We start from the raw sequence: 26,387 nt of genomic DNA, 5'->3' as shown, positions 1-26,387 counted from the left end.
ACGCGTCTACCCGATTAGCAACTGCGATCGCGGGTTAAAAGTCGCCGAACCTTCGTCATTCAACTCTTGCAACGCACAACCCTACTCCTAGCTCACAAAAGACAATCATGACGCTAGTCCCGCATACCTCAACTCTGCTAAAGACGGGCTGGACCTTCAAGCAAGGCGATCGCTCTTCTACTCACGCGTATTTACCGGCCCGCGATGTACCGACTGAAATCTACCGTGACCTTCTCAAGAACGAAAAGATCGCAGACCCTTTCAACGATCTCAACGAGCTTGCAGTACAATGGGTTGGCGACGAGACATGGACGTACCGCACCATCTTCGCTGCGCCTTCCGAATACGGGACTGCAAACACAGTCACCAGACTTCGTTTCCAAGGTCTGGATACCTTTGCTTCTGTCTATTTGAATGGGCATAAGGTCCTAGAGTCTGACAACATGTTTGTCGAGCATGAGGTCGACGTCTCAGGCAGACTTGAGTTGGACGAGAATGTCTTGGAAATCGTTTTCGAGTCAGCGCGCAAAAAGGGTCGCGAGCTAGTGGAACAGCACAAAGAGCACCGCTTCATCGTACATCAAACGGAAATCTCAAGAGGGCCTGTTCGCAAAGCGCAGTTCCATTGGGGATGGGACTGGGGTCCTGTCCTCATGGCATGCGGTCCTTGGAAGCCGGTTTCGATTGAGACATGGTCCTGCCAGCTTTCAAGCCCAGGGGTGCAGTATGAGCTGTCGCAAAATTTGAAATCGGCGGAGGTCAAAGTTAAGGTCGGTTGGGAAGGTGTTGTCGCTGCTATAGGTTTCACAATCCTCAAAAAGGACAGTCTCGAAGCTGTGGCAGAACAAAAGATTGACGTCAGCACCGATGATCAGTCGGGCCTCGCAGAAGCTACCATGGCCATCAATGACATTGAGCTGTGGTGGCCGCGAGGCTATGGTCAACAATCTCTCTACACCATCAAGATTCAGGCCTTTGCACCGGACCATCCGTCTCCGATTCATGACATCTCTCAACAGTTTGGCTTTCGCCGCGCCGAACTAATCACAGAGCCAGATTCGTACGGTACGTCGTTTTATTTCCGTATCAACGACATCGATATCTTTTGTGGAGGTTCATGCTGGATACCCGGCGACGCGTTTCTCACGCGCCCCTCCCCAAGGGATTCCCGTGCTTGGGCCAAGCTCTGTGCTGATGGCAACCAAACCATGCTCAGGGTCTGGGGAGGTGGCATATACGAAGACGATGAACTATACAATGCCGCTGACGAATATGGTGTATTGATATGGCAGGATTTCATGTTCGCGTGTGCAAACTATCCAGCCTACCCGGAGTACTTGAAGAGTGTGGAACTGGAAGCGACACAAAATGTCAGACGTTTGAGAAACCATCCAAGTGTAGTGATATGGGCGGGCAACAACGAAGATTACCAGATCGTGGAGCGATACGGGCTGCAGTATGACCCTGACGATAAGGATCCAGACTCTTGGCTCAAGACCGACTTTCCAGCACGGTACATCTACGAATATCTTCTCCCAAACGTGGTGAAACAAGAATGTTCAAATGTACTGTATCACCCCAGTTCACCATTCGGAAACGGCAAGTCCACCGTCTTGAGAGTTGACCCTACAATTGGCGATATTCATCAGTGGAACGTTTGGCACGGTACTATGGAGCCCTATCAGCGATTGCCTGATCTGGGCGGACGATTTGTCTCTGAGTTCGGAATGGAGGCATATCCCCACGTATCTACTCTCGAATCATGCATCACCCGTAAAGAAGACCTCTACCCAGGCTCGATGGTGATGGACTTTCACAACAAAGCCATCGGTCATGAGCGACGGCTCATCAGCTACCTCGCTGAGAATTTCCGTATCAGGTACGATTTGGAGAACTTCGCTCATCTCACCCAGGTTATGCAATCAGATGCATTGACGTGGGCTTACAAGTCCTGGCGCCGTCAATGGAATACGCCTGGCGATCGCAAGTGCGGAGGTGTATTGGTATGGCAATTAAACGATTGCTGGCAGACTATGTCCTGGTCTGTTACAGACATTCATGGCGTCCCTAAACCAGCCTTCTACGCTATCAAGCGTACGATGCGCCCTATCACTATCGGTGTGCAGCGCAAGTACCAAAGCTGGACTATGCGACCAGCTGATGAACTGTGGCAGCGCGACACAGGACATATCGACATGCGAAAGTTATGGCAGGATGTCGAACACGATGTCTGGATTGCCAATAGTACCCTGCAAGAGGTTGACGGTGTTGTGACCGTACGCTATATCTCCATCAAGACAGGCGAGGAAATTGGCACGAGGGCTTCTGCTACAGTACAGGTCGCGGCCAACGGAATAACTAACGTCTTGGTTGACCATGTCGCCCAAATCAACCACGTACAACATCCAAATGAGCCTTTTGATTCATCGAAAGCCGATCCGTTCGTCATCCATGCGACGTTGAGTATCAATGGCGAGTATGCTGCCAGCGATATAGCCTGGCCAGAACCCATCAAGTATTTGTCTTTTAGCGATCCAGGTGTGCAGTTGCGCTACTCGGAAGACAAGAAGACTATTTCTGTCTCTGCTGCGAAGCCAGTCAAGGGCTTCGTCTTCGCCGAGAATCCACGTTCGCATCTAAGTGATAACGGGTTCGACCTAGTGCCTGGGGAAACGAGAGATGTCCAGGTGGAAGGTTTCCCAGCAACTGCTTTGACATGGAGATATATTGAAATGTAGCAAGGCATACCTGCTTCTTCGCGTGTTGTCTTAAGTAGTTAGTTACGCTGTACCCCAAATTCCATCCTCAGAGTCGCTTTCTTCATCTTCTGAATCCGCGGGTCTTTCTCCAACTTTCCAGAAAGCTGTCGGCCCAGCAGGACCATGTAAGTCGAAGTCCTTGTCGAACCAAGTTCCCACAACACCGCGTGGACAGCGCAGCCCGCCAACCTGAATACCATCACTGCGCCACCTCTCCTCACCGCTGTCGCAACGTCAGTAATACTCTGTCCAGGTCACAAGCAGTGTACTTTGTACTTACCCTTGGAATACCGAGATGGTCTCCCAGCGCACTTCACCCTCCTGTGTCAACCGAACAGTACCGCGGATACCAGAGTTGGCATTAGGATCCCAGAGAGCATCTACGGACTTGGCTACACCCTTGAAGTGCACAACTGGCAAGGTAGGGTTATCGAAGGGCCCTGGTGCTGTGACGTCTGTGACACGCAGATCCATGACGATATGTCTAATAGCTTCATCGGTATCGAGTGCGCCGCGCGGCTCGTCGGAGGGCACTTTCATCGCATCAGAGCTGAAATTGTAATTGTACAAGTCATTGTAGTCGAGAAAGCAGACGATCTAGATGTAATTAGAGAAATGGTTGAACTCCTAGTTGGGCGAGAACCTACACGCGCCCAAATGCCTTCTGCTCCGTACGGGTCCTTCATCCTGAGCGGAATGTCTGGTTGCTGTATGATTTCCGTATAGTTCGATACTTCATGGCCTATACGACCATTCGCTACTGGAATAACGCCATCAAGGGGACCGAACCATGGCGGTCGCAGACGATTTGAGACAGCATGAGCACAGAAGCAGGAGTTGTGTCCGATGACTATCATGATGCTTTCGATCATCTCCCAGTCTACTCGCCAGGTTCCATCATTGCGGAAAGGACCCCACTCGTTTTTATCGGTATAGTTCCGTAGGTCGTACACTCGCGATCTGGCTAATGTATTCATCGATAGATCAATCTTTCCGGCGTTGGATGGAGGGAAGCCGAACAGACTGTGTAATCTTGCGCTCAACTGTCGACTTTCTTCGTCCTCGGCTGATTTCCGTTTTGCTGACCTAGTGCGACCAAAGATCGAAGAACGGCACAGAAAGGCGTTATGGTTCTGTTCGATATGTTGAAACAGGTCTGTCACGAATCGTTGGTTGCGAGTGATGCCGTACTCATCCCGCGCCATAGTGGCTATAAGTTCACTGACAGTGGTTGCAACGAATGTAAACTCGTCTTTCTAATGATTCTTAGCAGTTTTCGACGATAACACCAGTGTGGGTATACCTTGAGATCATTGTTGGCTGACTCCAGCACCTTTTGACACCTCACCACTCTCTGCAATGCTCCTACCCATTCCGGCTCGGGATCGGTCGGTCTTCGCCTTCGAGGGTCGTCCTGTCACAACGTCAAAATCCATGACTCGCCACACCAGCAGATAGCCAACCATACAAAATGCTTGAGGTATAGGGTCTTGTAGAGCGGTTTGTTCTTCTTGAGGAACTCATTGAAACCTTTGCTGGTTTGCGCACATGCAGCAAGATCAGCAGGATGTAGTTCCTCCAAGATCCTGATCAGCACGTCGTAACACAGGTCCAACAATTCAGTCATAGCTGCCCTTGCGAGGTATAGACCGTCGGAAGCAGTTGTATATCAAGCTGCTGAGCGGAGACAAATAAGGGTCCAAGTGGTGACGATGTGGGGTTCGGAGATAGAGGCCTAAATCCGAGTGCCTGGCTGGCACGACTTTAACGGTCTTTGGCCCACCGGTACTCTACGCTTCTAACAACTCCTAGATAAATGCATGTACAATAGGAAAGATGTTTGTGTATCGCGTAAGAAGTCGCCGCCCTGGACGACAAACTGAGCAAACGTCACATCGGCCATTAGCGCGTCTTTTAGTCAGCAGGGCAATTGTGCCGAAGTCCACCAGCTTCTACGACTTTTTTACCATCGTGTTACGCATCACGACCGCGCATTGCACCAACGTTGATTCGAGCGATATCCATAGCTATTTGCGCCGCCAAAAGATTCATTACGGGCGCTCGGCCAGCTCTCGTTGCTGCTCATACGAATAACTGGAGCCTTCTCGCGTTGGCTCGATGTCGAAATGCGCGCTAAGACGCGAACCCGCCCGGGATTGTGATTAGCAAGCCAACCAGCGCACAGGCCTTCAACACAAGTTGCCCTATCTCCACCTCACCTGCTCTGCTTGCAAGCTCAACGATCGTAATGGTAGAAAGGCACGATGCAGAGAAGACTTGATTGAACTTGAAAACAATGCATTTGGGGTATCGAGCTAAAAGAAACTACCACTCTAAACGGTCGTCGCACGTCAATCTTACGTCCCACCGGTCATCTCCCTTCCATACTTCGCCACCCTTGTTGGTCTTTGCAACTATCCGCCTAAGATCGCTAATCATTCCACCAGGTCCTGAAGCAAATACTTCAGTGCCTCCTCGTACGGTGCCAGCAACAAAGTCTGTCACGAGAGCGTCAAGGTCAGGTCTGGCCTGGATGTGGTTAAGACCCAATTCCGACTTTGACACGCCGTGAACAGACAAGGCTGAAGATGCATCAGCAGACGAAGAGTCGGAGCTTGAGGCAGGGTTGATCTCCTTGGAGCATTCGTTGGGCGCTGCCTTCTCTGAAACAGTAAGATCAAGGTTGGCTTCTTCCGCGGCGCGGGTAACGTAAATGTGAATACCAGTTCGCAGGTTTCGGCATTTTCGCTTGAGGGTAGAGAGTTCAGGGCCAACCCAGTCAATATCGCTTCTTCGGCGTATACTCCAGACGAGCGTCATGTGGCGATCAGGCGACTGTGAGCTTGAAGCGAGGTCGAGTAGCACGGGAAGAACGTATGCGATACCAGTACCACCAGCGATGCACAGAATGTTGGAGCTGGAAGCGAGGCCACGCATGGTACGCTCGCCGTAGGGTCCAGTCATGACTACGTTGAGACGAGCATCAGCCATCAAGCTCTCATGAGACTCTTGGTGGCTCGCCATATTGGCAATGCGCTTCATAGAAAGGTCTGCGATTTTTTTTGTTTCACCACCGCGGGCGCGGAAGATATAAGAATGCCTCTGAGCGTCAGCACCGAAAACCGGACGGCTGATTGGGGTGAATGGATGAGATTGCCAGATGGAGCTTTCGGGGAACGTGAGGTAGAAGTGCTGACCGACAGCCCAGGCATCCTGAGGGTGGTCAAAATCCAAACGAACTACATCGCCATTGACATCGTCCTTGAAAAGCGCAATGTTCGCGGAAGCAGCACGGAAACCCATGTGTCCGGATGGCAAAAAGTTGTAGTGGAGCAGAGCTGTCCTAGCAAGCCTGATGGCGCGATCGATGCCCCAAACGAGAAGTCCTGGTAGAAGGAAGACCTTCAGTTGCTCCCAGTGGCCCCAGCAGGCGCCTATGTACACCATGGCGAGAACGTAGTGAGCCTTGCGGAAGAATTCGTAGCCCGTGATTCGGATGGCCCATGGGGTAGAAAGCAGGACAAGAATAGTCAAGAGGATCATCGCGACTAGTCCCCAGATCATGTACTCTTGGACGATCCATTCCGCACCGACAGTTGGTTGGGGCTGGTACAGGCGAAGCTCAATGACACACCAGCCAATAGTATGAAGAGCTGATTGGGCGAAAATGATGTATCCAAGCCAACGGTGGAGAAAGTTGAAACTCTGATATGGCAGACCAGTTACCAGCGACAGAATAGACTCGCGCGTCGAAAGCATGACGGAGAGAGGTGTAAGAGCATATGCGATGACACCAACACGGTCTGACCACGGTCCGAGACTGCTACGTGTGTTGTAGACGCCGGGCATCTTCTTGACAGGCGTAATCCATTTCTTGTAAACGATGCCAATGAACGAGAAAAGAGTCAGGTAACCAGTCAAGACTACCAGAGTGAGGACCTGTGTGCGTGTCACACGTCCAAAGATCGGTCGGGCTGCGTCGGGCAGGAGATATTGTCGTGCGTATGATGGAATCGCTCGTTGGAGTCGCTCGAATGCGCTGCGTCTTTGTGGTATCCCTTCTCCTGCTTCTGCTGGTAATTGCACGCCTGATGGCTGCGAGCGCGCGAAATGTCGGCCGACGCCCCACACCAAGAGGATCGCGCCAATGGTCGCCCATATGATTCCGGTGTAATACATGCCAATGTCATGGCTGCGATAGACAACGTCGAGGTATTCGCAAGAACCAGGGTCGCTGGTGCAAGGTACAAGGCGATCTGCGTAACCCCAATGCGGCTCGACAGCGCTCGCCTCAGAGTAATTCTGGATGTGGACACGCGGGACGAGCATTTTGGAGTCCATGGCCGATAAGTCGCTGGTTAGCAGACAAAACGACTGGGCAAAAGATTTAATGGACGATGCGTGCTACATGTCTCGAATCGGTGCGCGGACCGCATATCTATATGAACTACCGCAGGCGAACTGTAACACACCGGAAACATGGTGAGCACGTTTCGTAAAAAGATGGGCCAAGGATTCGAGAAGTGGGCTGCGAAGCTTAGGCGGGTCTTTAAGCGGCTCCCGCACTCTTGGATCGATTGAAGAGGCTAGTGCGAGAGTGTTTGAGCAAGTTCCCCCATAATTTCCGGCGAGTTTGCCGGCATGCCTGCGCGGGCCAGACTGCAGTGAGACGGTAACTCGATCCTACATATCTATGTCGCGGTATCTATAGCCGCAGGGTCCAGTTTGACGGTTGTTATATCATTTTTTGACATACCCTCTTCCACGGTTCAGTTCCTGACAGACGTCGCTCCAAACTTTACGAACCAACCTCGGAACACGAACAACGCCGCCCATCATGCACGGAATGTCAGGAATGTCCGGAATGTCCTCGAGTAACAGCACCTGCGTCACAGAGGTCTGCAATTCACATCGCCGCGATATAACATCATCACTGACGTTTCTTAGATGCTATGGAACTGGCGTGTAGTAGACGCATGCTTCCTTTCCGAATCATGGCACGTAACAAACAACGCCATGATGGCCGCAAGCTGCATCGGCGCTGCTCTCCTAGTCGTTACTCTTGAATTCCTGCGACGAGTCAGCACCGAATACGATGCCTTTCTCCTTCGCCAATTCCAACGACAACTCAACGCACAGCAAGCTGCGCTCGCCGCTGCCACGCCCGCCAACTGCTGCGACGGCCCCACCTCGACTCTCGGAACACAACACGCCACCTTCCGTGCCTCGGCACTACAACAACTTGTTCGCGCCTCGTTACATGGCTTGATTCTCGGTCTCGCGTACATCATCATGTTGTTGGTTATGCACTTCAACGGATACATCTTCATCTCGATCATACTAGGAGCTGTTTTGGGCAAGTTCTTGTGCGACTGGATGGTGGTTAGGATACCATACGGCCAGGTCAGCGAGAAAGATGACAGACGTTCTTCGATCGAGGCGGCAGGGCCGACCGGTTGTTGTGCGTAGATGGTGCTGGATGGAACGACTGCGCTGGATTTTGAACGATTAGATACCCTATTATGACTGCGATATTGCGAATGAATTTAGTATTAACCTTGTACTGTGGCATCTGACTAAGAAGGCGATATTTCCATTTTACAAATGATGGCAACACCAGAAACCTTGAATTGCAAAATGTTGTGACAAGCCAGCATGTGCTTGTACGCAACAGCAAGCAGATAACTATTCCTGCGGGAAGAACATAGATCGCTCTTGATGGTATGCCAACAGCCAGGTAACAGCACCGCTACAATGTCAACTCGACCAATCGGAGACGCTCCGTATAAGTAACTCACATGCAGAGTAACTCCGTGGGAAGTGACATCCATGTCTCATGACAACGATGGTGTTACCAACCAATGCCAACATGTTGACGGCATATTGACCCCACGTCATTCTCGGTCCTATTGTCACAAAAGCAATATCTTGCACCTTCATATTTCTACCGGTGGTCTTGTTTTCCAAGCGCTTTGCGCGCGCATAAAGTAAACGTGACCCCGTATATTGCGAGAGTGGGGTTTAGCGGCCCAACCTCTCTCCACAGTGATACCGTTGAGCGTTCTTTTGCGCAAGTTATGGCTACAAGCCAAGCATGGCCATGGAGTCTGGACCAGAAGTCCTGTGTGAAAGAACCACACATGGGGCGAAGAGTGACTAGTGGTCATTTTACAGCTAGGATCCGTCCTTGGTGCAGAGCATTTGCGCAGATTGTGGCTACAAGCTAAGAAGAACCTTGGAAGCCGCGAACTGGAGTCGATAACGGTGGCAAACATTGAGTTATGAGGCGCCCTTCTTCCCGCTACGATACGTTCTCTCATGATGCCAGTGGGCGAGTAATGTTGGAGAGCAATGTCAGCATGAGTTGGTCATGTTGCGCATTACAGTAACGGGCTTATGTTTCTTCAGGTGACCTCAGAACCCTTCTCGCTACGCTCTACCGTGGTATGTATCTGTGGCTGAACAGAATGCTATACGTTGTCATCCGTTGGGATCTGGAGATGTACTGATGCTTTCACTTCACCCGAGCAGACAATCAATCCGCTGTATCTCCGTGACACCGTTTTCGAAGCTTCCTTACATTGCTTCATCCGTCGTGTACGTGTTATAGACGGCCATCAACACGATAGTCTTTACTAACCAGAACGCACTGAATTCGACATCTCCGGAAGGATGAGCACCATCGCAGTGCTCTTGGATGTTACCTCGATATTTCTATAGATGGCTCGACAGACAAACGAATATGCAGGTTAAGGCGTAAAGCGCTCTCAACATCTGAGATTAGTGTGCGAAACTGGTGATCGATGAGTCTTGTACTTGTCGAGGAGGTGAGCTCCAGACTTTCGCTCACCTTACGATGTTGCCTTGTCAACACTTACCAGCTGCCTACTACCCTAACTCTCTTTCCTCGTATCCCCAATCTCTACCAACTTCGTACATTCCAAGATGGGTATGGCGACTGGGTTTAAGAGTCCCGCTGCGCTAGAAGAATGCGCTCATGGTGAGAAGCTGGTTGGAAGGTAAGAGCTGTCGCAGAAGATATCAAAAGGCTATCACTAATTGCACCTATTTACAGTCCGGCGGATAGAGGAGTCTGTATCATCAGAATCGGGCATTCAGACGACCCTACCCACAAGAAAGAGTCACTCCGGTCAGTCCACATAGCGCTGATGGAAAGTGAGTGCGATGAATTCAAGTGGCAAAATTCTCGCACATACGATCTTGGGCCTGAACATCCCCTCGAGATCTTCGACTTGCTCATTCAGTGGTTGTATACTCGAAAATACCAGGAAAAGGAAGGTCTCACGTGGTCGTTCGACAGGAGCCTGACTTTGCTATCCGCTCCTCTGGTGATCGACCTTCCGCCTGAACTTCCAGTAGACTGGCCCATCAAGGCAGCCGTTGCCAGCTGGGAACTTGGCGCCACCCTACGTGCGAAGAACTTCCAGAACTATGCCATCAAGCGTCTCTTTAAAGCTTTCTCTAGACCTCTCTCGCAACCGCTGACGCCAGCACTGCTAGCCTATATCTTCCAGCTCCACAAGGAGAGCTTTGCGGAAGGCTCATCGCAGCTGCAACAACTTCTCCAGGATGTTTTCGTTCGCAACTGGGGGGATGCCACCATCATCGACCACACGGATCGAGAACGATGGTCATTCTTCCTCGGCTTGTGCCCTAGCTTTCGCGAGGACTTCGTCTCCGCAACGAAGCACTCGCCGGAGAAGAGGCAGAGGGAGAAGCTGGACTTTGCGAAGTATCTTATTCACTAGGATACCAGAGAAGGAGACGGAGAGGTGGATTGAGAAAGGTCAAGTGAGCGTATGGGGCTCATAGGCAGATTTGAGACGCTAGACAGGAGCTGTCTCTACAAGCCAAGCACATTGCTGAATGTAAACTATCAAGGAGATCTCAAGAACGACAAGTGAGGTATGAAGCGCAAACCGGCTCTCCAGTTTGCAAACTTGCCTAAGCGGTTTCTTGGAAGCTCCACAGTTCCACCTGATCGTCAAGACTCACCCACTCAAGAAGCTTACACCTCATACTGCATGGCGCTTGACATCAGCGGTGATCCCAAGGTGTACGCCTTGGTACTTGCGGCCCGATACATAACGTTGGTGTACTCTGGAGTACAGATGTCGTGGTAATTGCATGCGGAAGCTACACGATGCAGGGGAAGCAACAAATGAACTGCCAGAGGAACACAAGAAGCACACACTACTCTTAGCACTGTGTACACGTCAATGCAGACGTACGCATTCAATTACAGGTGACAAGAAAGCTACGCGCGCATGTCTGGATCAGTCCGACGGACCGCCACTGGCATGACTCATGTAGGATGGGGTTGCACTGTACCTGGACATCGACTTGCGGTACATTCATCCTCTTGTGCTTCGCGGTACCGCGCGGCGACGCATCACATCTAATTCAGTCCCGAGGGCGATGGATGCGTGGGTCCAAAGAGGCCTTTTCATATTGTCGGGACCCAAGGAAGAAGTATCAGCCGCCGTTAGCAGTCTCGGACGAGCAACCCCGAATCACAACCCCACTTGTGCCAAGATGCCAGACCCTTGAATCCGTTCATCGCAGCAGCAGTGTCGATTAGATGCGATTGGATGCAGATGAAGGTAGGAACAAAATGCCTGCAAAGCCCAGCTTCTCGAAGACATTTTATCCCCTTTGTACCTTTTCTTCCGCTCCTTCAACCCACTTCGCTGTTTCTGTATCTGTCGTCCCGCCACCACGGTACGAGTATGGAGCAAATTCTGCAGAAACCCCGAAGAGCTCCACCAAGTATTCGGCGGCTATCGAGTGTTGGGAGCACCATCGGCAGTTCCGTGGTCGCAAGCTAACAGGCCATTATTGCCCTCGGTACCCCCGCCTTACGAAGGCATGACGGAGCAGAGCGTGATGGTGCGAGTAGGCGTCGTGGCTTGCGGGTTTTGATCAGATAATGATTAGATCGAAAATTTTCATCTGATAACCCACGCGTCACGCCACCGCAGACTGTCATTGGCTCTAGATGGCCGCTGATGCCGGCTGATTATCGAGATAAGATTTGGAGGCCGTCTGGATCATGCTTGAAAATGCTTAATCCCGGGGGTTTAACTGCATCTGGAAAAGAACAAGCTTTGGTGCATGGTGCTAGCCGGGCAGGTGCACCGTGATATTCACCACCATTTCCGTTTTGACGGTCCACACGAACAATTTACCCACCCAGCTGCGAGGGAGCCGACAACCGGGTGCGTCTTGACAATGCCCTGCAGTGGAGCCGCGTGGATCGGCGTTTTCTGTATATGAACCTGTACCTCGTGCGGCATCTTGTCTTATCAATCTCTTCATCTCCAACCATCACAACCCTCGCTTTTGGTGTGCAACAACGCCTACGATTGCCAAGATGGGTTTCAACTTCAAGGGATTGACCAGCAGTGCATTGGTCTCTGGCAGCGCTGCTTCTGCCAATGCTGACAACAAAGACATTGCCGACGTGCCCGCTTCCTACCAAGGTCACACCAGCATGGACGTTGCTCGCCCCGATGAGAAGGTCGGCAGCCCGAGGGAGTCTGCGTTGAGCAGAGAGTCCGATGAAGAGCTGAACAAGGTTGATACCACTGCTGAGATTGGTGTGCAACAAGTTCAGGCGGCTTCAATGATCTGGAAGAAGCGTGACTTGATTCTAGCGTACATTGCGTAAGTGGACGATCTCTCGATACTCAAGATAGGACTAACAATCTCCAGGATGTGGTTCATTCAGTTCTTCACTGCCTACGCATCCAGCACTTCGAGCACCCTCTCTCCCTACGTCACCAGCGACTTCCAGCAACACTCTCTGACCGCTTTGACTACCGTCATCTCCTCCATTGTTGGTGGTATCTGGAAGCTCCCGTATGCCAAGATCCTTAACATCTGGGGCCGACCTTTCGGTCTCGCTCTGGGTGTAGCCATCTACGTCGTCGGTCTCATCCTGATGGCGAGCTGTAACAACGTCAAGGCCTACTGTGCGGCACAGACCTTCTTCTACGTTGGTTCCAACAGCATCGACTTCTTCATCACCGTCTTCATCGCCGATACTTCCAAGTTGAAGAACCGAGCCCTGTTCATCTCCTATGCGTCCTCTCCGTGGCTCATTACCACCTGGATCTACGGATACGGCATCAAGGGCATTACGGCTAATGGCGGCATCGGCTGGCGATGGGCTTTTGGTATCTTTGCCATCATCGCCCCCATCGTCACCTCGCCTCTTATCATTCTGTTTGTTGTCTACGAAGGCAAGGCGCGCAAGCAGGGTCTCATCGCACCACGCCCCAGCCGCGGTAACTTTATCCAAACCCTTACCTACTACCTTCGCGAATTCGATGCCGTCGGTCTTCTGCTCTTGGCCGCTGGACTCTCGCTCTTCCTCCTAGCCTTCAACATCTACTCATACCAGGCCGAGCAGTGGAAGTCGCCTCTCATCATCTGCTTCATCGTATTCGGCGCACTCCTAGTTGTTGCATTCGGTCTGTGGGAGAAGTGGGGTGCCCCGGTCACCTTCATTCCATGGCCACTACTAAAGAACCGAACCGTCATCTTTACGTACACCATGGCTGGTTCGTTGTACGTTGGCTGGTACTGCTGGGACTCATACTTCTACTCTCTTCTCGTCGTCTTGTTCGATCAGAGTGAGGTACACGCCACATGGATCGCCAACATCTACACCATGGGCAGCTGCTTCATTTGCATCATCTACGGAATCGTGCTACGTTACTACGGAAAGCTCAAGGTCTTTTCGTTCTTCTTCGGTGTACCTCTTACCATGCTCGGCGTTGGTCTCATGATCAAGTTCCGTCAACCCGACCAGAATATTGGCTACATTGTCATGTGCATGATCTTCATCGCTTTTGGCGGTGGTGTCCTGGTTACCTCCGAGCAAACCACTCTCATGGCCGTATCCAAGCAGCAAGACTTCCCTGCTCTCCTCGCCGTGGAATCTATGATCATTTCCATCGGAAGCGCTATCGGCTCTACCGTTGCAGGTGCCATCTGGACCGGTGTCTTCCCAGCTCGCCTTGCAGCTAACCTGCCCGCGAGCGCCTTGCCAGACCTTGCCAGTATCTACGGCAGCTTCAAGGTTCAGGACAGCTACCCTGTTGGAAGCCCGACTCGTGATGCCATCAACCTCAGCTACGGTCAGACACAAAAGTACATGCTTATCGCCGCTGTGTGCGTCTACTGCATCACTCTTTTCAGCACTGCCTGCTGGCAGAATGTCGATGTCAGGACCATGAAGCAGAGGACCATTGGTCTTTTGTAGTTTTTGTTTGTGTTTCACACGAGTTACATGCATTGCATTGGCGGCGCTTTGTTATATTGCTATTTCTTGATCCTCTCGGTCAAAAGCCTATCACGAGCAAGTAACCTTTGTATATAATGACGATGACGGCCTGATAACCATGAGAAATCAATGTTCAATGTTCAATGTTCAGTTTTCAAATTTACATGTCTATCTTGTGATGAATTCAATACGCGATGTATATCAATGCTTCGTTGTATGCTCCCTACTCCTTGCTTGGGGTATCCAAAATGCTAGGCAACGAGGCTGTATGGTACAAGCACTCGTGAAGAAGAGTATTGCAATGGAATAATCATATCTACAAGAACACAGCTACGGTCAAAGCCAGCGCAGTCAGGTACCCGAGAGTAGCAGTCAGCGAACTAGCAGCACCTGTAGCGGTAGTGGTTGCTTGTGCGCTCTTCTCGTTTCCGTCAGTTGTCGTTGCAATAGGCGAGGGGGTGGCGGATCCGGATGGCGTGGCTTGGGGTCTCGCTGCCACACTTGTCGAGGAAGAAGAAGCGCTGATTACGGGCTTGCTGGGTTTCGCACTCACATCACCGCTTGCCTTGGCCATACCAACTACCCACTTGATCACTTCCGGGTTGTGTTGGACGAAATAGTTCAGGTGCTCGTTTACATCCTGGGGCTCGGAGCCGACGGCGCAGATTGGGTCGCCGTAGTGGCAGTAGTCCAGGAAGACGTCGGAGTATTGCTGAAGGCCTTCAAGGTGTTCGGGGCTGCGCGCGCTGGTGCCGTCGTAGTCTACGCCGCGACCGACAGTGAAATTCTGGTCTTTAGAACGAACGACAGCGCCAAAGGTTACGGCTGCGACGACTGTAGTTGGAGGGTTAGTAAAATGGTGTAGAGCGTGACTTGTTATAGACAAGGATACGTACCATTAGAGCCGGGAGCCGACGTAGCGTCTAGAGCCGGGTTCATGTCTTGCTCACATGCGAAGACAGAACCTCCTCCTCCACCAAGCATGTCCTGTGCCACGGATCCTCCCTGCGAGTAACCCAACACAATCAACTTGCTATCAGGGCATTTTTCGCTGTACGCCTTCATCTGCGCCTGTCCGCTCTTCGCACCCTTGCCCGCAGAATCACACCAAACGCCTTGTCCCCACGCTGTGCTCTTCGCTGGGTACTCGACATCCTCGTAACCACACTCTTCTGATCCTCCAATTGCTGCGCAAATCTCTGAGGTGAGGTTGCCTAGACGGCCTGGGTAGGGCTCATCGGAGCCACGGGAGATGAAGACGTGGAAAGGCTTGCAGTCGTCCGAGTGGTATGCGAGAATTTCCGTGGAGTTGCAGTATATGCCTGGCGAGGGTGCGTCGCAGCGTTCTTGAGCGAGCACAAGGCTGGCACCCAGTGTGGTGAAGAGGAGGGGGATTTGCGAGACCCTCATATTAGCGTAATTATAAAGTTTGGGTATAACGAGTGACTAATGTAAGTTGCCCTGCGTGAAAAAGAAAGGTAATAGGCGTCTGGTACCAGAACGCGCGATTAGTAGTAAGTAGGAACCTCAGAGCCGCAGCAGACGAGACGCAGGGCACAAAGAGATATACAAGATAACGAAAGGTCAGCCCTGGAAAACGCTGACTGCCACAAAGATCACGAAGCTCATAGGCGATCGACCCCCATGATGTAAAAGCACGGCCCCCACAGACATCATGCATGCGCCGCAAGCTTGATTTCGCATCCTTTGAATGGGGGTGATTCGATATAGAGGGCAGCGTTTCCAGTTTCGACGAGAAAAGGTCGATTCCGCCCCGTCGGCTAGCCTAAGCCGGTAAGACCAACGGCGCCAACGCGGATTCCGGCACTGAGCCAAGCCGCCTGTGCCACAGAAAGCCACAGGAAGCGGCCTGTCTGCAGGAACAAATCTCGACTCATTCCTTGGGGCTTGCGCGTTCCCGTCATCGCTGCGGCGTTGGCGTCGAAAAAGGGGGCGGCTTCAGGCATCGTTCTGAAGGCTTTGTGCCTTGATTACTATACCGCCGATGATGCCGCAGTGCAAGCAGGGCTGCCATAGCTAACACGCGACATCTTTCCTATCTATTCTGAACGCCACACCTGTTGTGTGGCACCGAGTTTACGAGGGAAGCTTGACTGGAACGTGCGATCGATCCGTACCGCAACACGAACGACGCGAATGCTGGGCGCCTTACGATGCCCACGGAGTAAATTTGTTTGGATGTTCGAGACCTGTGGTGCCTGAGTCGACGTTGTTCTGGCTGGCCCATGCCCACTTTTTTTCTTCTGGAGACTCCACATGCATTCCTCTACAACCTTTCCGTTTTCCGACGCAGCATCTTCACCTCATACATCGGCGTGTTGATTCAAGAGCCCCTGGATGTGTCCAAGTGCTCGAGTGCCGACGGTTCCGTATCCCCAGACTCGTTGGCGAAGACGCGCGTATGATGAGCAAGACTGCCACCTACCTCTGGCTCTTCACCTCTCCCTCGCGTTGCCATATTACTGACATCGAACGTACATTCCAGACGCATACGTCCTCACAGATAGTCAGGAGAACACATGAGGAGATCAGGCGAGACTGGTGGTGCCCAAGGCAGGAACGTGGCGGATGCCGATGGCGATACCCGCCTACCCGGCTTGACTGAGGCAGCAAGTGCGTCCCCTGACATCCCCGTATTTCAACTTCTGCTCTGTCAATCTGCTCCATGCCGTCTCTTCCCATCTTCCCCGCGTCTTGCTGTGGCATCCGAAATGCTCTCGTCACTAACATCACTGGTGTGTGAATCTGTGACACAGCATATCTTCTCTTTCACCATCTCCTCTTTACGTAAGATCTCACAGTTTCATCTTCACTTTCACCTCGTTTCGATTAATGTCACGCATTTCCTCAAGTAAATTCAGTCATTTCGCGGTGCTCAGTCTAATCACCCAGAGTGTGTTGCACTGTGCATACAGCTAACGTCAGACGAACATGGTGCGAAGGGCTGTCGAGGAGACTACCATCCATCATTGACTATACACAGCATTGAGCATACTGTATACAGGTATAGTATACATACAGCTCTTTCGAGAAAACGTGACGATAGTGAGTCACTGTACTGGGTAGGAGGTTATTCTTTATTGGAAAGTCTGGAACAAAGCGTTAATTCCACCATAGTGAAAGACCGCGCAAGCACGACGATATATAGTCAGGAGACCCATCTCCCAGCCTTCTTGGGCTTCTGTCTCGTCTTATGACCCACCTGTTCGCGCACACGGGCTTTTCCGCTGCTGCTTCTGGCGTTTCACTGCACTATATACCAAAATTTCGTCATATTCTTCCCCATTCGCTAATATTCGCTTTCATTGACGACTCCAAGATCCCGACCATTACGTTCTGCCAAGTGCTGCCTTCCTTCTCTCTTCTGATATAATCCAATCCTTCCCACACTTCTAACCAAATCTCTTCCACGCGAACTTCCTCAACTGCAATCAACTCGCAATCCTGATTCACCGGCTCACGATCCAGATTGATTAACAGTTACACTACGACTTTTCAGTCTTCAAGTCGTTCTCAAGACCAATATTTGCCTACACTTTATTCAAACCAACCACACCCACTGACAAGTCAAAATCGCATCATGGCGCCCATCCGCGAGACTTTTCGCAACACGGCGAACCGTGTAGTGGATGTACTGAAGCAGAAGGCTTACGTCCATTATCAACACGGATGCCTGAAGCTCGAGACTAATGCTCTCGTCCTCAAGGTTTGTCTTTCCCTCCAGCTATCACTCAGACAGCATCTAACCGTTCGCAAAGAAATTCATTGAGAGCACTGCCCCTTATCTGGTTCTGACTGGCCTGAGCAAAGTCTGTGCTAGCTCCAGTCGTACTCCACTACCACCGCCAAGCAAGGTTCGTGACTTGACTCTCACGAATGGACGTACAGCGACTAACCCCTGGCAGAAGCAGCAGACTTCTCGCACCTCAACCACAGGAAGTATCGAGAAGCCCAAGCGTCATGGCTCTCCCGCAGAGCGAGATTTCCGGTGGTATGATATGAAGATGAAGAGGGAGGCTTCCGAGATGGCGCGCGAGAAAGAGATCCGCCTCCGAGAGGAGCAGTTGAAGATGGCGGAAGAGAAGAAACGACAGAAAGAGCTTCGCGCTTCATCTGATCAGTGGGCGGTGGATCGTCATATGAGTATCAAGGCATCCCGCTCCCAGTTGACGCCGCCACCACCGCCGCCATATGTGCCCGAAAAGTCACCCTACAGCGACGAATTTTACGCGAATCAGACCCCTGAGGAGCGTCGCAAGTTCATCCACGAGAGATTGACCAATATCCTTGGCGAGGAGAAGATGAAGGCTCCGATCCTTCCTTCTGGTCACAATCCTATAGAATCCGTCATTGCTGAGCATAACAAGCGTGTAGCCACTGAAAGTATCATCGATGCGTTCGAGTCTCGACGTGCTGAGATTCAACGCCGCGTTGATGAGCAGATGTGGATGGCTCATCAAGCACACAAGGCTTATGTGAGGACAGAGGTTCTCTGGAATCACTACCACAACATCTACCAAGGGCGCATTAACAGACTTGCCATGTACACTGGCGAGATGGGCGACAACATCGATCTCTTAGACAACGCCATCGCAAACAACGATGTGTGGGAGGTGGCCAACACCGTTCAATTCTTGACCCAGCAGATCTTTGAACCCGTCCTCGGCCTGCTACAAGAGTGCGACAACGAGATTCCACTGGCTGTAGACGATGCCCAGAAGCTCAAGGCTATTTGGCCTCTGGCGCGTCTCGAGGAGGTCTACGGGTATCTGGTGAGCAAGGCTGATGGTCTCGAGCCCCAGGTTGTCTTCATGGCTCAGCTTATTGAGGCCATCGCCCATCGGATCAAGAATCCGACACCGCTTGTGAACCCTCTTGAGCAAGAGCAGCAACCTACCAACAACTTTTGCGCCAATCACGGCTATACGAACACCAATATAGCGGCAAGCTCTAACCCTATTTCTGACAATGGAGCTTCTATATTAGGTGCGGCTCCTGCTGCTCCTGAAGGAGGATTTTCGATCCGTGGCAGAGCGTCTACATCCGGTGTTGATCCGGATGCCTACGTCCCCGGCGCTGCCACTTCCGCACCCGCAGGCTCTGGCATATCTAAGCTGACTGCTGCAACCCTCGCAAAAGCTGCTGACAATCAGCTGGCCTGTTATCCCGCTGGTTCCGAAATCCCGTCCATTACCGTTGAGCCAGTAGACAGTGTCGCGCGGCAAAACGTCATCCATTACATTTCGACCGACAATATGGTCCTCGAAACAGAGATCCAGGACATGTTCCGCAGCAACGAGATCAAGAGCAATCATCGCCGTGCAGTCAAGGAGTGTATTGATGGTCTGTTGAATGCCGCGAACGGTGAAGAGAGTATTCTCGGCTCTATGGATGCCGGACACTACCGCTCACAGATCGAGAAGTGTGTCACAAGGATTGACGCTCTTCCCCTGAAGATTTGTCAGAACAAGGATACTCAAGCTCTCAAGAAGCTTTGTGGCCGTGCGCTGAAGATCTGGGCGATTCATGATTAGAATGAGAGTTTGGACATCTTTTGAGACTGACTCACGTCTCATCATGCATCATAACACACGCAACATGAAGAGACAAGGACATAACTCCAAGGACGGTGACATATCAGACACGAAAGTCGCTTTTCTCGCGAGCCTACAACACAACACCCCCGCACCACGACACCACGACACTACAACACTCACTGTAAACGGAGGCCATCTTTGACGTGGACTCAAGCTTCCTTCACAAATTCACGCCGTTACGACACCATGGCTCACGATACTACGACCACGACCACCTCTTCCTTTCCATCACACAGGAGAAATACGATCAATCTTACGGTGTTTTCAGCGAGCAAGCGAGCAAGTTTTGCCGTTTTTGTCATTTCGTGGTTTTACTTGTTGAGCACAAATGCTCGACCCTGCTCTCTCATCACGAGATATCAAAGTTTCTCGTGATGCGTTTGCAGTACGTACTACCAGCTAGCGAGTCCTTTTCTTTGTTGATTCCAATGATACCCTTTCGTCAAGCACATTTGCTCGACTTTGTATAATGTCCTCTTCAGCGTTGATGATTTCCGCTAATGTCTATCGTCATCCAATAGTCAAGACTCCTACTACATACGACAAGGATGTATGTTTCTAGAGTCAAACCTTTCATAGTAATGAAAACTTCATAATGGATGAACGAATCTTTGTGTGCTTGAGAAAAAACGCCGCGTAGATGAAGGTCTTACGGTGGTGGCTGTATCACATGTCAGAGGTTTGCGATACCCTGCGATACTCTGCAATACAACTCACTCCGACCTCTGCATCGCACGAATTTAATCTTCTGTAATGATCATTCAGTTTCATATTAGCTACACGATATTTTGATGCGTACAAGAAGATATGAATGTGATGAGATCAAGGAGAAACAGTGAAATTGGTGGCTGCATGGGAACATGCTGAAAACGCGCTAGTGGCCCCGGATCCCGGTCGCGTTCCGAAGTAGCTTGGGGGAGCGCCATCCTTCTTCCAACAACTCCGTCGCGCCATGAACAGCCATCCTTCGCCCATAGAGCATATGGACGTCGAAAGGAGGTCGTCGTCGCCCAAGCGCAAGAAGGTCCGCCAAAAGTACGCGCCCAAGGCATGTAAGTCGCGCCTTCCGCTCTTGCAACTTCCACTCGGCATCTCTGGAGCTTCCTATGCAGCATTCCGATGGTTCCGTAGTGGTTCGACGCAGCTTCGCGCGACAAGACAACGGTGACATGCCATCAGCCGGCTGACAGACGGGTCTAGGTGTATCATGCAGGCGGTCGAAGCTCAAGGTACGTTGTCTCGGTATACTGTCCGACTCGTTTTCCAATGTGTCGCTCCTTCCTCTGTGCGACAGCGGTCCTTCCGCAGCTAAGATAGACGCAATTCACACGGCAACAACACTCGGAGGCATCAGCACTAACTAAAGCAGTGCTCCGGTGAAAATCCATGCCAACGATGCATGGACAACGGCAAGCGATGTTTCTTCTCTGAAGACCAGACAGCGGCCGAAGCCCTGCAAAACCTCAGTCGACCGACGCCCGCCCTTCAGTCGCAAGCCTCCAACACCAGCGGCAACGGCAACAGCATACCACGAAGAACTCTGATGCCATCCGACAATGGCACGGAGCGGAGGGCGAGCGATGCCAGTACACGCGGCATGAGTATGGAAGCACGCATGGCCCGCATCGAGGCTATGATGGAGGCTCTTATGCGCGACCGAGGCCTGGCCATGACACCAATGGGCAGCATAGAGCGCGAAGACAACGGTAGTGATGGCTTTCGGGGCGACGCCGCCTTGTCTGTCCCGCCGCTGGACCCCATCAACCCAGCCCTCGCCTTCATGGGACAGCCTTCCCTCTTCTCACACGAGCCGTCAGACTCAGGAAACTCGGCTCTGCCAGGCCCTGGCCCTGCATTCAATGGCGAGCCACCGCATCTCATACAAGTGGGCAACAAGAAGTTGCCCTACCCCAGCCCGGCGGATTACCAACAGTACCTAGCCTCATTCTTCACCGACATCCACCTGTCTCATCCGTGCATAGATGAATCCGAGTTCCGCGGTCGCAGCGAACACATGCTAGCGAGCACCACCATACCCCTACAAGACCACCAGTTCCTCGCGCTGAACTACAGCATCTTTGCTTGCTGCGACATACTGCTCAATGTCGCGCCAATCGATACTGGCAAACCGAAAGGCTGGCGATGGCTTGAGCTGGCCGACGACCTCGTCGATAAGAGGTCACTACTGAACGGAAGTGGCGATCTGACACTGATACAATGCGTACTATTTCAGGTAAGTTTGTGGACATCCAAAGCTTGGTAAATGAGAGTTGACTGTCGCAGGCTATATACTATTCTTACGCAGATATGCCCGGTCCGGCTTACAACACTATCGGTGCCGCTGCCAGACTCGCGTTCCAGTCGTCTTTGCATCAGCAGTCTACATGGACAAACATCACAACCGCACAAGCATACGAGCGTATCTGCACATTCTGGAACGTATTTGTACAAGACCGCTTCATCTCGTTGACCTTCGGACGCCCGTATACAATCCATGAGACCGACATCCAAGTCGAGGCACCCGCGGATCTGTCCGAAAGGGTGAGTAAAGCTCCTACCTAACCTTGCGGTTATTGTTTCTCACCATCTTTAGGCGATGCTATACAAGGCTGATGAGATCGATCCAAGACGTTTCATTGATCACTATATTCACTACATGATACTCTGGGCACGCTATGCTGACAACAATATTGACGGTCGTAGCCTCGATGGCGCAACGCAGGAGGTCATTGACAGGCAGATCTCATACTTCCTCGAGCAGGATTTGCAAACACTAGAAATTCCTCATGCCCAGCCAGTCGGTGCGACCGTTCCGCCTCTAAAAGTTTTCATTACCCAGAAGAAGACCGACTTCGTGCTCTGGGGCTTACGCTCCGTCATAACCTCTCTCCAATACGACGACAATCATGCTTCTCACTTCAGCAATCTTGCAGTCTTTACTGTCAGCCGAATGGCCACGTTTGCTCAAGACATCCGACAGCCTTTCAGCCTTCGACACCGCATGGTATCATCTCTCTCGAATGCTCTACTCGTTCTTTGCTCTCTCCTTGTACGAAACGTCGCTGGGAGGAATCAATCCCACGTTGAAGCTTTTCGCGATGCTTTGGCCTTGCTACGCGATCTCGCATATAGTCTGCTATATGCGAAGCGTGTCCTATCTGACTTTGAGAGTCTTGTTGACATTGTCGAGGAAGTTGTTGACGGAAAGGCTGTGCCGGGGAATGTCGCAGAGCTGTTCCCCTATAGATCTGCGAGCCCTCCTTTCCGCCTACCACACGCCCCAGGAACAGCGAGAGGCATCGAGGGGACTCATGCGGTCGGTAATGGTAATGGTAACAGTAACGGGCCTGGTGAAAATGGGTGTGGCGTTTTGTGGCTCTAACGGTCGGCGTTCTACGTGGTCTGAGGGGCATTTTACTCCTTGTATAACAGCGGTCTTGCATAGATACCCACTGCCTCAACACAGGCTAGGAGATGGCGTTTGGAGTTATTACATCTTCATTTCTTACTTATCTGCTTTCACATGTGACGTGCATTGGACGGTTGCGTTGCTCAGACTACATTCGCTCCTTAGCTTTTTATACAAGAGTTGTTCAATTTCTGGTCAATAACGTCGTGTAGGCACAGCGGAAGCAGACAAAATGGCAGAACCAGAACCAACGCAGGGAGACATGATAGAGTTGGAAAACCTGGAGACCCGCCCAGATATACACATTGCGATGATCAGTATTACTATCACCAACAGTGCAGTTCCGTATAACACACAGCCTGATCGTATCACAAGAAGCAGGTTTCTGCAACCCAGGCGACCACCTCGACCGAGCCGAAAATATAGTCAATACCCAGACAGTGCGAGGAGCATGCAACTGATCTATACCATCCGCTTGCGGTCGAACAACGAAAGGTCACCGAGATGAACAGCGATCTTGAGAAGGGAAGATCAAGACATAATCAAGAGAAAGGCAAAACAAAGGAAAGACCACCGTACTAGATCGTTGTGATAGTATTGATCTGTTCGCTTGGTACATAGATCCAGGCTCGACAGAGCAAGGGCATGTGGCACAACTTTGAGGAGCGTATGAAGCACATGAAGCACATGTAGGAGCAGAACCTTCGGTAGATTGTCAATGAACACCAAGAGTACGATTAGGGTAGAAAACGCTATCAGGGGAGCCTACTTTCTTGGCTTCCAGGCCTAGCCGGTTCTGACTGTCTGCAGGCATGCGCATTTCCTAGTCTTGGTCCATATGGTAGAAGTTCGTCGTCTCCTGGTCCCCTTTTGCCTACAATCTGTTCACTAGCTGAAGACGGGATCTTCTTTTGACCCACTGTTCTCAACGGCCAGCTAAAATGCCCTTGTACCAACAGAATGAGGAGTTGAGAACAAAGCAAGCTAATGCAGTAAGTAAAGTGCTGGAAGGATAAACGACAATAGAGGCATTCAAGATAGCTGCAAGTGAGCAAGCTTGGAGACAATAGCTCTCATTGTTTGAATGATAACTGCGTGGGGAGGAAGTCAGAAGAAGACAATGTCTTGTGTGCGATGAGCGTACAATTGGATCTTCTTTTAGGGGGATGCAGTTCGACCCCCACGTTGGGCTTTCCTTTTGCTCTCGTTCGTGCTGTCCAGCAATAGCTTTATCTTTTTACAATTTACAGCCGCCAGCTACTAGACTAAGCGTCTCTAGGCTCATCGTGCTTTTTGTACAACTAGGGATGGCGCAAGGAAGGTAGAGCTCAATATCACAGCCTACAAAGTTGCCCGTGCGAGAGCAATGAAAGTCTTCCCTGCTGGTAGAAGTATGTCTAACAAGACTTGATGCTTGATTTTCCTGCGCTGAAGGGACTAGGTTCTTCACACAGTAAAGAAACACAGTTTACACTGATTCAGTGACAAGGAGATTATCTCTTCTCATCGTCATGGTAGTCTTCATAAATATGCAACCAGATACACGTTAAAAGTGCTTCTGCCAATGTAGTCTAAGAGAATAAAGGGAACTCATCGATGTTTTATAACAGCACAAAACTAAATGCAATTGACGGCGAAAGGCAGATATACTGCTCCGGAGGATTAAAAAAAGTTCAACTGTCGAAAAGCTTCATGAAGCCACCCAAAACAATGGCTATTCTCATGTCCAGGAGAACTAGAGTTCTCAAGCTGGGCCTGAATACCTCAGAGAGAGCATCGTATAACACCGTTCGATGTTGTGGTGGTCGTGATGGAAGATAGCCGGCCCAGATGTGGGAGCAAAAAATATCCTTCACCGCCACCACCATCAACACCCCCTTTCCAGGACAGTACCAAACGGGAGCAAAAGGAAAGCCCGACGTGGGGGTCGAACCCACAACCTTGAGATAACCAATCGAGTCTGATTAGGACGTGAAAGCTAAGAGTCTCACGCTCTACCGATTGAGCTAGCCGGGCAGATGCTGTTTTGATGTGTATTTCAGAATTTAGATATCTAATAAAGACGAAAATTCTCAGAGTCAATACATCATGCTGATGAGAATGAGACCATCGTTCGTCTCTATGTTCAAGACTCGAAAAATTTGGAAGGTCTAACGAAGTATTTTTCGCTAACATGAAAATTTCACTCCACCAATGATATTCTCCTTTAGCAACGACTATGTCCCTACGCGAACCACAATACCCATGCACATGGCAATTCTCCAGACAACCAATACGTGCGTATGTAATTCGAATTAGGTTGTACCTAGAAGCCCATGCACATGCGTTCTGCCCGAAAAAGTACCTAGTTCCAGGCACAGTACACCTAAGCCCTAACGCATCCTGCCTTCACTAACACCACGCACTGGCATGCACGTCCACTCTTCCCCTGTATGTAAAGAAAAATATCCACGTCGTAACAATACCTCAGCATTTCAAGAATCAGCACTATCCCCAAAGGCAGCCCTGCCACCGATGCGATCTGATTCTATTCAAGACAGCAGCGAGGCCAACAAGGGGACCCACAACGGAGCCCATGCGCGTACCCGCAGAGCCTCAACACCTCCTCCGACCCCCGATCGCAGCCGCCCGGATATTGTGTCACATCGTCTCACATGCGGCAGAGGCCATACGCCGTGAGTGTTCGATAGCGTCGCCGAAGTTTGAAGATTTGAAGAAACCTAGCTAGAGCTTGTCATGTCCACAGTCCAGCCAGCCAGCCAGCCAGCCAGCCACGCCCGAATAGAACGACGGTTCGTCATGAGCAAGTATCTGTATTAGGTTGCCACTTTTACGATTCCCGGCCGGTGAACCTAGCACGTAGAGGTGTACAGAATAGTTCTTCTTCTCGAAGCAGCGCTAATGTAAGGTCTAGAAGGCGAATAGCGCACGCGATCATTCTCGGAAGGTTTTGCATTGGTTGCCTAATCTGTAGAATTGTATAGCTGCCGTTTTTTCGATACGCCGAACTGGATGTCTGAGCGCAGTCTTACATCGGAGGTTGGTAACATCGGTGATTGCGCTGACACGAGGAGGGGGCTACAGAATTATCCCTCCTAGAGAAGCGAGCCTCCGAAGTCTCGACTATCGACTGTTCCGGCCGCAAACTTGGCCGGAAATAGTAGTACACTAAGCTAGCTGACCGGGATGTTGATCACCCGGGGATGTTGATCACTCACAAATCTCAGCACTCCCACACAAAACACGTGTTTATTTTCTTAACGTAGCTATAATTGCCACTCCGTACACAT

General features: G+C 51.1%; 9 protein-coding genes and 1 non-coding gene across 10 annotated transcripts; 6 read left to right on the top strand and 4 right to left on the bottom strand.

The window, feature by feature from the left end:
* Positions 1–107: 107 nt before the first annotated feature.
* On the top strand, positions 108–2,738 carry J4E82_009887 (uncharacterized protein; the record flags this gene model as incomplete). The annotated part of the gene is made up of 1 exon (XM_051736107.1): positions 108–2,738. One exon carries the CDS (start codon positions 108–110, stop codon positions 2,736–2,738), a length of 2,631 nt encoding a protein of 876 aa, XP_051584120.1.
* A 42-nt stretch (positions 2,739–2,780) lies between these two features.
* On the bottom strand, positions 2,781–4,386 carry J4E82_009886 (uncharacterized protein; the record flags this gene model as incomplete). The annotated part of the gene is made up of 5 exons (XM_051736106.1): positions 2,781–2,982; positions 3,040–3,356; positions 3,407–4,015; positions 4,063–4,173; positions 4,228–4,386. 5 exons carry the CDS (start codon positions 4,384–4,386, stop codon positions 2,781–2,783), a joined length of 1,398 nt encoding a protein of 465 aa, XP_051584119.1.
* A 698-nt stretch (positions 4,387–5,084) lies between these two features.
* Positions 5,085–7,100, bottom strand: J4E82_009885 (uncharacterized protein; the record flags this gene model as incomplete). Its single annotated transcript, XM_051736105.1, has 1 exon — positions 5,085–7,100. One exon carries the CDS (start codon positions 7,098–7,100, stop codon positions 5,085–5,087), a length of 2,016 nt encoding a protein of 671 aa, XP_051584118.1.
* Positions 7,101–7,596: 496 nt separating this feature from the next.
* On the top strand, positions 7,597–8,228 carry J4E82_009884 (uncharacterized protein; the record flags this gene model as incomplete). The annotated part of the gene is made up of 2 exons (XM_051736104.1): positions 7,597–7,656; positions 7,707–8,228. The coding sequence occupies 2 exons, from the start codon at positions 7,597–7,599 to the stop codon at positions 8,226–8,228; spliced, it is 582 nt and encodes a 193-aa protein (XP_051584117.1).
* Positions 8,229–9,704: 1,476 nt separating this feature from the next.
* On the top strand, positions 9,705–10,528 carry J4E82_009883 (uncharacterized protein; the record flags this gene model as incomplete). Its single annotated transcript, XM_051736103.1, has 2 exons — positions 9,705–9,778; positions 9,835–10,528. 2 exons carry the CDS (start codon positions 9,705–9,707, stop codon positions 10,526–10,528), a joined length of 768 nt encoding a protein of 255 aa, XP_051584116.1.
* A 1,625-nt stretch (positions 10,529–12,153) lies between these two features.
* Positions 12,154–14,049, top strand: J4E82_009882 (uncharacterized protein; the record flags this gene model as incomplete). Its single annotated transcript, XM_051736102.1, has 2 exons — positions 12,154–12,446; positions 12,495–14,049. The coding sequence occupies 2 exons, from the start codon at positions 12,154–12,156 to the stop codon at positions 14,047–14,049; spliced, it is 1,848 nt and encodes a 615-aa protein (XP_051584115.1).
* A 337-nt stretch (positions 14,050–14,386) lies between these two features.
* On the bottom strand, positions 14,387–15,480 carry J4E82_009881 (uncharacterized protein; the record flags this gene model as incomplete). The annotated part of the gene is made up of 2 exons (XM_051736101.1): positions 14,387–14,895; positions 14,967–15,480. The coding sequence occupies 2 exons, from the start codon at positions 15,478–15,480 to the stop codon at positions 14,387–14,389; spliced, it is 1,023 nt and encodes a 340-aa protein (XP_051584114.1).
* Positions 15,481–17,671: 2,191 nt separating this feature from the next.
* Positions 17,672–19,625, top strand: J4E82_009880 (uncharacterized protein; the record flags this gene model as incomplete). Its single annotated transcript, XM_051736100.1, has 3 exons — positions 17,672–17,797; positions 17,850–17,945; positions 17,997–19,625. 3 exons carry the CDS (start codon positions 17,672–17,674, stop codon positions 19,623–19,625), a joined length of 1,851 nt encoding a protein of 616 aa, XP_051584113.1.
* Positions 19,626–20,640: 1,015 nt separating this feature from the next.
* Positions 20,641–23,070, top strand: J4E82_009879 (uncharacterized protein; the record flags this gene model as incomplete). Its single annotated transcript, XM_051736099.1, has 5 exons — positions 20,641–20,740; positions 20,889–20,917; positions 21,058–21,921; positions 21,972–22,229; positions 22,282–23,070. The coding sequence occupies 5 exons, from the start codon at positions 20,641–20,643 to the stop codon at positions 23,068–23,070; spliced, it is 2,040 nt and encodes a 679-aa protein (XP_051584112.1).
* Positions 23,071–25,009: 1,939 nt separating this feature from the next.
* J4E82_009878 lies at positions 25,010–25,113 on the bottom strand. Its single transcript has one exon. It is a non-coding gene; the product is annotated as a tRNA-Lys (tRNA).
* Positions 25,114–26,387: the final 1,274 nt, after the last annotated feature.

The sequence above is a fragment of the Alternaria postmessia genome (assembly GCF_024291825.1).
Source record: "Alternaria postmessia strain BMP 2775 chromosome Unknown scaffold_104, whole genome shotgun sequence".
Lineage (NCBI taxonomy): Eukaryota > Fungi > Ascomycota > Dothideomycetes > Pleosporales > Pleosporaceae > Alternaria > Alternaria postmessia.
Note: the sequence above shows the minus strand (reverse complement) of the source record. Positions and strands in the feature narration are given on the sequence as shown.